Genomic DNA, 13,135 nt, shown 5'->3' with positions numbered 1-13,135 from the left:
TCTCTCTCTGCCTCTCTCTCTCTGCCTCTCTCTCTGCCTCTCTCTCTCTGCCTCTCTCTCTCTGCCTCTCTCTCTCTGCCTCTCTCTCTCTGCATCTCTCTGTCTCTCTCTCTCTCTGTCTCTCTCTCTCTCTCTCCCTCTCTCTCTCTCTGCCTCTCTCTCTCTCTCTCTCTCTCTCTGCCTCTCTCTCTCTGCCTCTTTCTCTCTCTCTCTCGCTCTCTCTCTCTCTCTCTCTCTCTCTCTCTCTCTCTGCCTCTCTCTCTCTCTGCCTCTCTCTCTCTCTGCCTCTCTCTCTGCCTCTCTCTCTGCCTCTCTCTCTCTCTCTCTCTCTCTCTCCAACCTCTCTCCTCTCTCTCTCTCTCTCTGCCTCTCTCTGCCTCTCTCTCTCTCTGCCTCTCTCTGCCTCTCTCTCTCTCTCTCTCTCTGCCTCTCTCTGCCTCTCTCTGCCTCTCTCTCGCTCTCTCTCTGCCTCTCTCACTCCTCACCTCCTCGTCGCTCTCCCTCTTCCTCTCACTCCCCCCCCTCTTTCCTTGCTCCCCTCCTCTCTCTTTCTCTCACAACCTTCCTTCCCAGAATGTATAGCGACGAGTGATGAGGATTTGCTCTCCTCCTCTTCCTCATTCTCTCCCCTTTCTTGCCTTCTCTCCCCACCCCTCCTCACTTCCTCTCCCATCTCTTCTTTCTCTCTCTCTTCCCCCTTTATCTCTTTTTTTCTCTCCACTCCTCTCTCTCCTGCCTCCATCCGTCTTTGTCTTGCTCCCAACCCTCTCCTCATACCCCATCCCTCCCGGAGTGTATAGATACATGTTGTGAGGCATCGCTCTCCTCCCCTCCCCTCCCTCCCTCTCCCACCTTGCTCCCGATCTCCCCTTCTCTCTCTCCCCTCCACTCTCTTCCCACATCATGTCTGTCCCATCTTCTCTAACCCTTATTCTCTCTCTCTCAGTCTCTCTCCCTCTCTCTCTGAACTCCTATCTTTCCTCCTCCCTCTCTATTTCTTTCTTTCCCACCCCCCTTCTTGAACCACCACCCCTCCCGCAGTGTATAGCGACGTGTTGTGAGGCGTCGTTCTCCCCTCTCCCATTTTCGTCGCTCACACCCACCTTCCTCGCACTCCCTCCTCTCCCCCCCCCCACCCACTTCCTCGCTCTCCCCCCCCCACTTCCTCGCTCCTTTCCCCTCTCCCCTCTTTTCTCTCGCTCTCCCACCTTCTCTCTCTCCCACCTCTTTCTCCCCCCCCTCTTTCTCCCCCCTCCCTTCCTTTATGTTCCCATAAGCGATGTGACGGGTTGTATTTGCTAGTAAAATATAATACCACTCAAAAATAAAGGTTTCAATCAACCTCACATGCAAACAAACCATTCACATTAGGGAATGCTTTTGAACATGATCATCTAGAGTTCATTACATGTTGATTAAATGAAACCTCACCATGACATCAGCATTATTTTTTGTTCATAAAGTCATACGTCAACTGAAGCGACGTGTTGCCTGTGAAACCATCCCTTTGGAGTCAGTTCATGTATTTAAAATGCATTCCTTACCTTACTTTACCCATTGTGTCATCGTTCTTCTGTCTCTTGAAAAATATACATATCCATGACATTGTATGTCTTGAGAAGTTCTTTAAAAAAGGACTCCATTATTTCCCACAGATATGCCAAAATCTTTTATCTGGTTGGACCAGGGTTCGTATTGAAGGTGAGAAAGCCCCATATGCTTACAGCGGCAAACAATGGGTGGGATATGATGACCAAGAGAGTGTCACTGAGAAGGTAAGTGTCAGACTGCAACCCAAAAAACTCATTTAAAACTATTTGGGTCCTTCTTCAGGTTTATGTAATGATAATATGTGAAGAGGGGAAGAATGTAAAATTTCTGAAAACAAGTCAAAAAGACATAAAATATCATAGCCCCATTGTTTTAGTAATTTTGCAGCATGAAGTTAAAGGGATATCCCATATTTATGGAGAACTAAAATGGCCACGTCTACCAGTTGGCCATCTGTGATCAGATCACAAAATAAAGTGAGAGGCATGTGTATGGCATAATGTACTGTGCTTTTGCCAAGTTTGAACAAAATCGGACCGTGCATGGTTGATAAATGGTTGTGACACATTTAAGTAATAAAATGTCCACCAGTCCACCATCTTAAATCTGATCTCGAAACAAAATGACGTGCTAATGAAAGCCATCATTCTTTATTTGGGTGCCAAATTTGAACAACATCAGTAAATGCATGTCTGAGAAATGGTTGAGGACATGTTCGACACTGGGTTTTTTTCTTTACAGCTAAAATGGCCGCCAGTCGGCCATGTTGCATCTGATGTTGAAAAACAAAATGACGTGCTGATGTAAGCCATCATTCATTATCTGGGTGCCAAGTTTGAACAATATCACTAAATGCATGCTGAGAAATGGTTGAGGACATGTTCAACATTGGGTTTTTTACAACTAAAATGGCCGCTAGTTTACCAGTCGGCCATCTTGGATCTGATCTCAAAACAAAAAAATGACGTGCTCATGTAAGCCATCATTCGTTATCTGGGTGCCAAGTTTGAACAATATCACTAAATGCATGCTGAGAAATGGTTGAGGACATGTTCAACATTGGGTTTTTTTACAACTAAAATGGCCACTGGTTTACCAGTCGGCCATCTTGGATCTGATCTCAAAACAAAAAAATGACGTGCTCATGTAAGCCATCATTCGTTATCTGTTTGCCAAGTTTGAACAAGATCAATAAATGCATGGCAGAGAAATGGTTGAGGACGTGTTTGACACTGTTTTTTTTTGTTTTTTTTTACAACGAAAATGGCCGCCAGTCCGCCATCTTGGATCTGACGTCGAAAAAAAATGACGTGCTTATGTCCCATCATGTGTTGTCTTTGTGCCAAATACGAATAAAATCGGTCTATACATGCACGAGATATGGTTGCGGAAGCACGCACGCAGGCACGGACACAAACATTGAGATCAAAATGCATAAGCCCCCATTTTGGACCGAGTCCAACGGCGGGGGCTAATACATCTGAGAGAAAGAATGCAAGAAGTGGAAGTGGAGCTGAGAAGGAGCGGCATGAAAACAGAAATCAGGTTGGGAGGATAGAGGAGATAGCAGAGAGAAGGGAGGAAGAATGCATGACAGGGATGGGGGAAGGCCAGAATTTTCAGCATTTTGGAAGGTCGGCAGGATACCCCAGATGTATGCACACACACACACCTCTGATCTAAATTGTCAAGGTTGCAATATTGACTGAGCTATAAACTGCCACTCTGGTGTTCTATAGAACACCCGAGTGTCTCACCTGTAAAACACTATTATGGCACTGGCACCTGTAAAACAAAGTGGTTGCTGGGTTGAGATGCTGGGTCAAAGCAACCATAGCTGGGTCGAGATGCAGCAATATGTGCCCCATCCTTCATTTGGACGTTAAGCCGGGTGGCTGATAGCATTATTTGGAGGACGTGAAAGATCCCACTCTGCCCTTCACGAAGAGTAGGTGAGCTTTCGCCGGCACCATGAACAAATTACAAATTCCTACCCTAACCTACAGGGGGCACTGCATCAGTGGCACAGCTGCACTTCCAGCAAATTATGCTCTCCTTGGCCACATAATGCTTATGAAAGAAGAAGCATTCTCGATTTGATTCTGTGAATATCCCAACGTAGATGAACACATCAGAAGTCAAGATCCTGATATTTTTTAAAACATTCACGCATCGCTTTTTCTTCTCTTCATGGTTATGATAAATGTGACTAAACATAACAGTAAATTAGTCACTTGGATGTATATTTGGATTTACTCAGATGTCGAAGAATACATTTTAACAGCATTTTCCCTGTGGATAGTTAAATGTACTCCCTTCTATGAAAGATGCTTTTCCTTGTTCTTTAGTACAATTCCAAAAGCGTTGTTATTTCCTGTGTGCAGGCTTGTTGGATCACGAACCAGAACTTGGGTGGGAGCATGTTTTGGGCTCTGGATCTAGATGACTTTAATGGGAACGCCTGTGGTGAGGGATCCTACCCTCTCATTGGACAAGTGAAGAAGATCCTCACTGATCCAGCATGTAAGCCAACAAGCTGTCGCATTTTACTTTTTTGTGTTCATGATCGAGGCTCATGGAGGGACTAGAGCAGAATGGAAAGGAACAAAATGGAAGGGGGGGGGGGAAACACCATCAGCAGAGTGGAAGTGAGAGCGAGATCAAAGGGAAGGGTTTTTGGGAAGGACATAGAGGGAGCGTGTGCTTCAAGACTGGGAGGTCGGTTTTCCATCGGTGGATCAAAGCCCGGCTGAGTCATACCAAAGACTTTAAAATGGTACGTTCAGCTTCCTTGATTAACATTCAGCATTCAAAATGATAGAGCATGGACAATCCACAAAAGTTGGCATCCATGGGGAGGGGAAAATTCCTCCTTTGGAAATGCTCTACTGAGTGCAGTGAGAAAGTCACGAAGTCACTGAGTGGTGCTATTGTCGTCACTACCACGGGACACAGTGGGTACCATTGACATTGCCGGTACCCACTGTGCACTGGTAGTGTGGGTACCGATACAGTGGGTAGTGATGGCACTTCCCCCAAGCTCAGTGTCCGTGTTTGTCTCGTCTAAGAGTCCTGTGCTGACTCGTGTGTGTGTGTGTGTGTGTGTGTGTGTGTGTGTGTGTGTGTGTGTGTGTGTGTGTGTGTGTGTGTGTGTGTGTGTGTGTGTGTGTGTGTGTGTGTGTGTGTGTGTGTGTGTGTGTGTGTGTGTGTGTGTGTGTGTGTGTGTGTGTGTGGGGGCAGCTCCCATACCAGCCTAAGATCATGTAACGAAATAAAAAAAAGGAGCGCTTGGGAATGGAGTCATTTTGGGAAGAAGACATGAGTATGGATGGGGATGGCTTGAGGTATTGGTGAAACCCTGTCGTGAAGCTATGGAGAGAAGAATGGGACTGAACATACTGGGGATTATTTTTTTTTTGTATACCTTGTCGAAGCTCGTGTGAGAGCTAACACACAACACACAGCAAGGAGGGCATGAGACAAGAGGGGTGGGAGTGGGAAGGACAAAACAGTGGAGAACAGAGACATTAGGAGATCTGTGGAAGGGAGAGGGATGGGGCGGGGAACATGGGGAATAGAAGATGGACATGACAGGGACTTTCAGGAAAGAAAGCAGGGAATTTAAAGGAGGTGAGCTTGGGTGGATTATCGGGGGTAGAAAAGATCGAGGATTTGGATGGGGGGTGATAAGAGGTGGTGATGAACAGCTGTTTTGAAGGCCTGGAGGGAAGAATGGGATTGAATAGAGTGAGGGAGTTTATTCCAAAGGCGGGAAAAAGAGGAATGAAAGAGTGAAGGTGAGCAGTGATTCGTGACTTTGGTAGTTTTACCAGAAGGGGGTTGTTAGCGGACCTTGAGTGCCCTGCGGAAATGTGGTGGGGACACATCGCAGAGAGAGCGGGGAGGAGGGGGCAAGGCTGGAGAGGAGACGGTGGAAGACAGAAAGACCACCAACCAGCACGCGGTGAGAGAGTGAGAGGCCCAAAGACTCAGCCTCATTGTGGGAGATGCCAATGATCCGAAATGCGTTGGTTTCCACAGCGTGAAGCCGAGAAAGGTGGGAGGCAGGAGCACCAGCCCAGAGGGGAGAGCAGTACTCCATCAGGCTGCGGACGAAAGCTTAAGTAAGTGGTCAGGAGCTCAGGTGGGCCGAAGAAGGACTTTGCATGACAGAGGATTCCCAGTCGGCGACTGGCTTTGCAGGAAAGGTTTGAAATGTGGCTTTCCCAGGAAAGGTCATGGCAGATAGTGAGACCCAGAAGCTGAAAGAAAGGACTTCTTCCAGAGGATTGTTGAGAAAGTGGATGGGGAGGTTTCTCAACGGTCCTTTCGGAGAGACATAGTGAGAGTGTCAGATTTGTCCGGATTAAAAGACATGTTCCACGTGTTGGACCAGTTTGTGATTTTATCCAGATCTGCAGTGAGCGAAGAAGCTGCTGCTTACCGGTCTGAGGGATGACCAATGGTACGGCAGAGGGTGGACTCATCAGCAAAGAGATATAGAGGATTTTCCAGAGAGTCGGAGAGATCATTGATGAAAACCAGAAAAGAACAGGGCCCACAACGCGACCTTGAGGTACTCCAGCCTGGACAGGAAGGGGGATGAAAGAACTCCATTTAGGGCCACACGTTGACTGCGACAGGAGAGGAAGTCTGCGAGCCATGAGTGGAGATGGCCTTGGATACCATAGGAAGAGAGTTTGTTGAGCAGGGCAGGGTGCCAGACCGTGTCAAAAGCACGTGATATGTCCAGGGATACGGCTTGGATTTCCTGTCTGGCATTGAGGACCTTCATCCATTGTTGGGAGAGCAGAAGCAGCATCTCCAGGGTAGAGTGACCTGGTCTGAAACCAAATTGATGATCGGAAATCAAGCCATTGGAGAAGAGGAAGGATTTAATGTCTGAAGCGCTGATTGATTCCATAACCTTGCTGATGATTGGGAGAAGGCTAATTGGTCTGTAGTTGCAGGGATCTATTTTTGCACCTTTTTATGCAGGGCAGTAATGTTTGCAGATTTCCAAGAAGGTGGCAGATGACCTTGAGCAAATGAGAGGGGGAATAGAACAGGGAGAGGGTGAGCAAGAGCAGAAGAGCAGGTTTTTCGGACACGTGGGCTGATGCCTTCTTGACCGGTTGCAAAATCTGAGTCGAGGTTTGACAGCAAGCTCTCCACATTGTCAGGAGAAAAGGACACAGAGTCCAGGGACAGTTGGGTGCGACTGGGTAAGGTGGGTAGAGAAAGCGATGGGTTTTGGACACAAGATTTAGCTGCAAACACAGAGTTTAGGCATTCAGCCTTTTCACGTGCGGTATCAGCAGTGCGGCCATTTGAGGCAAGGGAGGGGATGGAGGGGGAACATACACCAGAAACAGATTTGATTAGATGCCACCAGGATTTTGAGGAGGGAGAGATGTTTGAAAGTTCAGACTTGAGCTTAGAAAGATGTTGTTTTCTGGCTCTCCTGAGGGTAGATACACACTTGTTCCGAGCTTTATGGAAGGAATTGAGATTACCCTCAGTTGGGTTTGCTTTCCATGAGGCAAAGGCAAGTTGTTTCAGGACAACTGCCTCGCCACAAGCTTCAGTGAACCAAGGGCGGGAGGAAGGGTAGGACAACTGAAGACGAGAGGGGATAAATCTGTGCATGAGGGAGAGCAAGTTTCTTTGAAAGAATTCCCAGGATGAGTTGATGTTGGAGAAAGTAGCGATAGGAAACCAGTCTATAAGTTGGATGGCTGCTTGGAGACCCTGCCAGTCGGCTTGAGTGATTTCACCCTGCCAGAGACCCTGCCAGTCTGCTTTGCAATGTTTGTTGCTTAATTAACCTTCTCAAAACTGACGTTTTGCCATTTCTTTCCACAGATGCCTGTGATGCCTGTGCTATCTGTGATGTGAAAACAACTTCTCCACGAGACAGCACATCTGCAATGGAAACAAATACTTTGCTTCTCACAGCAAATAATGCTCCTTCTTCCAGCTTTACAACATCACCAGCACCTACTTTCAGAACAACAACTGAACGTAAAGTTCCAATCAATATACACTGTTCTGGCAAAGTTGATGGCAATTATAAAAATCCAATAAACCCCAGACAATTCATTTCCTGTTCTGGAGGCTACACATACATCATGAATTGTCCTGCAAATCTCATCTACAATGAAAATTTGAAAAAATGTGTCTATAAAAGTGAATAAAATTTTGTAACCACTTCAATATCCACTGCTATTTCCATAATTTCCACCCTAAAACTTCATCAACCACAATTCAACAGAAATACCAAGGTCAAAACAAAAAGGATCAAACAAATCTGCTAAAATCACCACAAAGAGATTAGAGAATAAAATAATTCTCTTTGAACACATCATTTGATTGGTTCAACAGTTCAAGTACCCTTTAATGCATAGTTGTGGGAATTAATACTTCAGCCTCAGCTTGCGGTATTAAGCAAATTCAAATTGATACATGCAAGTCATTCAAAATTCTCTTGTCTTTTGAAAGACATCCTATAAAAGATACAAAATTTAAACTCCAGAACTGAACTTAGCAGCAGTTCCGACTGCTATAAAAAAGTGCTGATTTGTCCAATTTGGATACAGTTTGACATTTTGGGCATCTCCAGACAGGTGACATCTCCGGACAGGTTTGACAGGTGTTGAATATGATGGATTGGCAATCGCTAATCACTTGCCAAGCCAGCTCTTCCTTATCAACCGTTTTGTTTGAGTGCTGCCTTGAGTGACTAACCCACTTGGCAAGCATTCTACCTTGATATCGATCGACTTGAACAAAGTTCAGTGGCCACTGGCTTGCGTTTGGCCCCGCGTTGTTCTGCGGTGCATTGGGCGGTGGCTGGCTTGCTGAAAATGTGCAATTTTATTTTACACCACGTTTCCCTTTTCGTACGATCTTCTTTCATTTTAGGTCCAAGGAAATCAAGTGATGACCCATCTCTTCTGCATAGATAAATGCATAAACAAAATTAAAAGTTTTGTTTTTAAAAGTGTCTTCATCTATTTAGTTGGAGTGCTTAGTAAAGCTACTTGGCGTGTGCTCTTCAGGCTTCAATGGTGATATGGTGGTTTGCACCAGAGTTAGGAAGGCAAAATAAATTACAGACTTCTGGTATGCTTGTACATGTTGCTGCGTTTGAGCCTGGGGAGTGACGACTGAAGTCTATCTGTTTGGGTTCTTCCTGCCATCGTTGTTCCTTTCACATTGTTTTCTATTTTCCTTTTTTCACAATTCTCTTTACTCATTCCAATTCTTGCTTATTATTCTCCTTCATATATTTTACTCTCTATTCATCTCTTTCTTTATCTATCTCTCCAAGGAGAAGTGAATTATTGCAGAAATTTTTTGGCTCATTTGGCTGCACCTGAATGGGTTAGAGGAAAGTGGAGTCGCGGCTGAAACCTTAAAACCTGAATCTTATGCAGTTTCCTTCAGATGACTCCATCTTTGCACTTTACTTCTTCAGGTTCCTTCTTGGTCTTCCGTTTCATTAGATGATTACAATGAGTAAAAAATGCTTGCAGTTGTTACAAAGTAATGAATCGCCACATCACGGCAGGAGAGCCGAGAGTTATGCACACTTGCTCTGAGCTGTCTAACCTGGGTTTGAATCCTGACCCAGCTATGAACTGTCATCCTGGTGCTTCACAGGCAGGGTGATTCATCGTTGTGTGTGCCGTGTCTCGGATGAACGTTAAACTGGGCATCACATCTGCTGGAACCCCCTCCCCCCCCGCCTTCCTCTCCCTCTCTCTGCATTCTCCCCTTCGCACTTCCCCTCCCCTCTCTTTACCCTCCCCTCCTCTCACCTTACCCTCTCCATCTGTCACCCGTGTGCCGCTCTCTCATCTCTTTCACACCCCTACCTCTCTCTCTCTCCCACCCCTATTCCTCCCTCTCTCTCTCTCTCTCTCTCTCTCTCTCTCTCTCTCTCTCTCTCTCTCTCTCTCTCTCTCTCTCTCTCTCTCTCTCTCTCTCTCTCTCTCTCCCACCATTATCCCTCTCTCCCACTCCTATTCCTCTCTCTCCCACCCTTATCCCTCTCTCTCCCAACTCTATCCCTCCCACCCATCTCCCTCTCTCCCATCCCTATCCCTCCCACCCATCTCCCTCTCTCCCATCCCGCTCTCTCCCACCCCTCCCCCCTCCCTGCTTCCCCATCCCTCAGCCTCTGTTAAGGAGACTGTTAGGGACTGATGGTTTAGTTTTGAATTCATAACAGCTTCCCCATGGGTAACATGTACGAATGAGATTCGGAATGAGCTGATCGGAGGGGTGAAAAGGTTGCTGCATCTGTGAGCCATTGCCCATAGGCCATTGCCAGGTTGATGGTGTGGGTTTCAAATGCTCCTGCCTGGTTTTATAGAGAACCCTGCAGTGAAAAAGAAAATTTTTCTGTTTGGGGGTGTTTTATCATGCTTCCCTTCCCCTCCCCTCACACTGCCCTCCCTTCCATTCCCCTCATGCTGCTTTCCATTCCCTTCCCTTCCATCCTTGCTGGCTTCCTTTCTCCTCCCCTCATGCTGCCTTCCCCTCCCCTCACACTGCCTTCCCTTCCCCTCACACCACAGTCTCTTCCATTCATGCTGCCTTCCTTCCCTTGCATTTACACTGCCCTCCCTCCACCTCCCCGCATGCTTGCCACCTCCCCTCTCGACCCCCATGGACATCTCCCAGCAGTATCCACATGTAGTATTAATGGGCTGCCTCAACGTACCCCATTTCATGCAATCCTGCATTACCCTCCCCCCATTCGCTGCAAGCCCAACTACCAAAATAAAGTTGGGAACTCCTCCCCTCAAGCATACCTCTCCCCGCTTTCCCCCTCCTTTCTCCTCCATCCTCCTTGCTCCCACCTTCCCAGCGTGTATAACGATGTTTGGTGAGGCGTAGCTTTCCTAGCTCCTCTCTTCCTTAGTCCTCATAGCTCCCCCAGCCTTCCTCCTTCCTTGCTCCGCCCGCCTACTTTAACTTCCCGCCCCACTCTTCTCTGTCCCTCCCTCTCCCCTCTTCACCTCCATCTCTTCTCCCACTCCCCTCCTCCCCTCTCCCTCTCCTCCCCCTCCCCTCACCTCTCCCTCTTACCCTTCCCCTCCCCTCTCACCCTTCCCCTCCCTTCTCCCCTTCCATCTTCCACCCTTCCATCCACTGACAAACCAGACATTATCTGCCTAACAGAAACTTTCCTCTCCCAAGACGTGTCTGACTCCCAAGTATCTCTCCCTGGTTACTCCCTCTTACGGTATGACAGACCTGAGCCTCGTCCTGGTGGAGGTGTTGCTCTCTTCATCAAAGACTCTATTCCTCACTCTCCCTGCACTGCTCTCACTCCCCCACACCCCCAGGAATACCTCTGGCTTCGGCTTCCCCTCCACTCCCACCTCATGTTTATATGTGTACTGTACCGTCCACCGAACAGTGATGACTCCATCTACACCTCACTCTCCGAAAACATGGACCATCTTCTATCTTCTCATCCAAACTCTCTCTTCCTCTTATGTGGCGACTTCAATTGTCATCACGCCAGTTGGCTAGGTGTGGGTACCTCTCTCACCTGCCATGGGACATCAGCAAAAGTTTTCTGTGACTCATTGGGACTGACTCAATCGGTCAACTTCCCGACCCGGATCTCAACCAATGGTACTCCATCTCTTCTGGATCTGATTTTGACAAATTTCCCTGACAATATCTGCTGCTCTTCCTTCGCTCCAGTGGTTCTTCTGACCACGTCCTTATTAAAGTGGACATCTCTCTGGCTGTTATCAGAGAACCACCTCACCGCCGTCGAGTCTGGCATTTCACTCAAGCCGACTGGCAGGGTCTCAGAGCAGCCATCAAACTTACAGACTGGTCTCCTATCACTACTTTCTCAAACATCAACTCATCCTGGGAATTCTTTCAAAGAAACTTGCTCTCCCTCATGCACAGATTTATCCCCTTTCGTGTTCAGTTGTCTTACCCTTCCTCCCGCCCTTGGTTTACTGAAGCTTGTGGCAGAAGGCAGTTGTCCTGAAACAACTTGCCTTTGCCTCATGGAAAGCAAACCCAACTGAGGGCAATCTCAGTTCTTTCCACAAAGCTCGGAACAAGTGTGTAGCTACCCTCAGGAGAGCCAGAAAACAACATCTTTCTCATCTCAAGTCTGAACTCTCAAACCTCTCTCCCTCCTCAAAATCCTGGTGGCGTTTAATCAAATCTGTTTCTGGTGTATGTTCCCCCTCCATCCCCTCCCTTACCTCAAATGGCCGCACTGCTGATTCCACACGTGATAAAGCTGAATGTCTAAACTCGGTGTTTGCAGCTAAATCTTGTGTCCCAAACCCATCACTATCTCTACCCACTTTACCCAGTCGCACCCAACTGTCCCTGGACTCTGTATCCTTTTCTCCTGACAAGGTGGAGAGCTTGCTTTCAAACCTCGAGTCAGATTCTGCAACGGTCCAGACGGCATCCCAGCCCACGTGTCCTCAAAGCCTGCTCTTCTGCTCTTGCTCACCTCTCTCTCTGTTCTATTCACCCTCTCATTTTTTTCCCAAGGTCATCTGCCATCTGCTTGGAAATCTGCTAACATCACTGCCCTGCATAAAAAGGTGCAAAAACAGATCCCTGTAACTATAGACCAATCAGCCTTCTCCCAATCATCAGCAAGGTTATGGAATCCATCATCGCTTCCAGACATGAAATCCTTCCTCTTCTCCAATGGCTTGATTTCCAATCATCAATTTGGTTTTCAGACCAGGTCACTCTACCCTAGATATGCTGCTACTGCTCTCCCATCAATGGATGGAGGTCCTCAATGCCAGACAGGAAATCCGAGCCGTATCCCTGGACATATCACGTGCTTTTGACACAGTCTGGCACCCTGCCCTACTCACCAAACTCTCTTCCCATGGTATTCAAGGCCATCTCCACTCATGGCTGCAGACTTCCTCTCCTGTCGCAGTCAACGTGTGGCCCTAAATGGAGTTCTTTCATCCCCTCTTCCTGTGCAGGCTGAGTTCCTCAAGGTAGCGTTCTGGGCCCTGTTCTTTTTCTGGTTTTCATCAATGATCTCTCGGACTCTCTGGAAAATCCTCTATTTCTCTTTGCCGATGACTCCACCCTCTGCCGTACCATCTGTCATCCCTCAGACCGGCAAGCAGCAGCTTCTTCGCTCACTGCAGATCTGGATAAAATCACAAACTGGTCCAACACGTGGAACATGTCTTTCAATCCAGACAAATCTCACACTCTCACTATGTCTCTTCGAAAGGAGCGTTTGCAAAGCCGCAGGCATGCACTTTCTCAACAATGCTCTGGAAGAAGTCTTTTCTTTCAAGCTTCTGGGTCTCACTATCTGCCATGACCTTTCCTGGGAAAGTCTCATTTCCAACCTTGCCTCAAAGCCAGTCGCCGACTGGGAATCCTCCGTCGTGCAAAGTCCTTCCTCGGCCTCTTGAGCTCCTGACCACTTACAAAGCTTTTGTCCGTAGCCTGATGGAGTACTGCTCTCCCCTCTGGGCTGGTGCTCCTGCCTCCCACCTTTCTCGACTTCACGCTGTCGAAACCAGGGCTTTTAAGATCATTGGCA

At 47.5% G+C, this 13,135-nt stretch overlaps 1 protein-coding gene across 3 annotated transcripts in view; it reads left to right on the top strand.

The window, feature by feature from the left end:
• Positions 1-7,767, top strand: part of LOC147026998 (chitinase-3-like protein 1) — a 70,674-nt gene extending 62,907 nt beyond the window's left edge. For all 3 annotated transcript variants that reach the window (XM_085882981.1, XM_085882982.1, XM_085882980.1), the window contains exons 9-11: positions 1,656-1,775; positions 3,936-4,074; positions 7,417-7,767. In XM_085882981.1, coding sequence (XP_085739107.1) covers positions 1,656-1,775; positions 3,936-4,074; positions 7,417-7,748 — 591 coding nt within the window. In that variant the 3' untranslated portion in view covers positions 7,749-7,767. The remainder of the gene's footprint in view (positions 1-1,655; positions 1,776-3,935; positions 4,075-7,416) is intronic.
• The last annotated feature ends 5,368 nt before the right edge of the window (positions 7,768-13,135 follow it).

Source organism: Eptatretus burgeri, chromosome 5 (assembly GCF_056783735.1).
Source record: "Eptatretus burgeri isolate ZD-2024b chromosome 5, Ebu_testis_v1, whole genome shotgun sequence".
Classification (NCBI taxonomy): Eukaryota; Metazoa; Chordata; class Myxini; order Myxiniformes; family Myxinidae; genus Eptatretus; species Eptatretus burgeri.
This window is presented reverse-complemented; position numbering and strand designations above follow the sequence as displayed.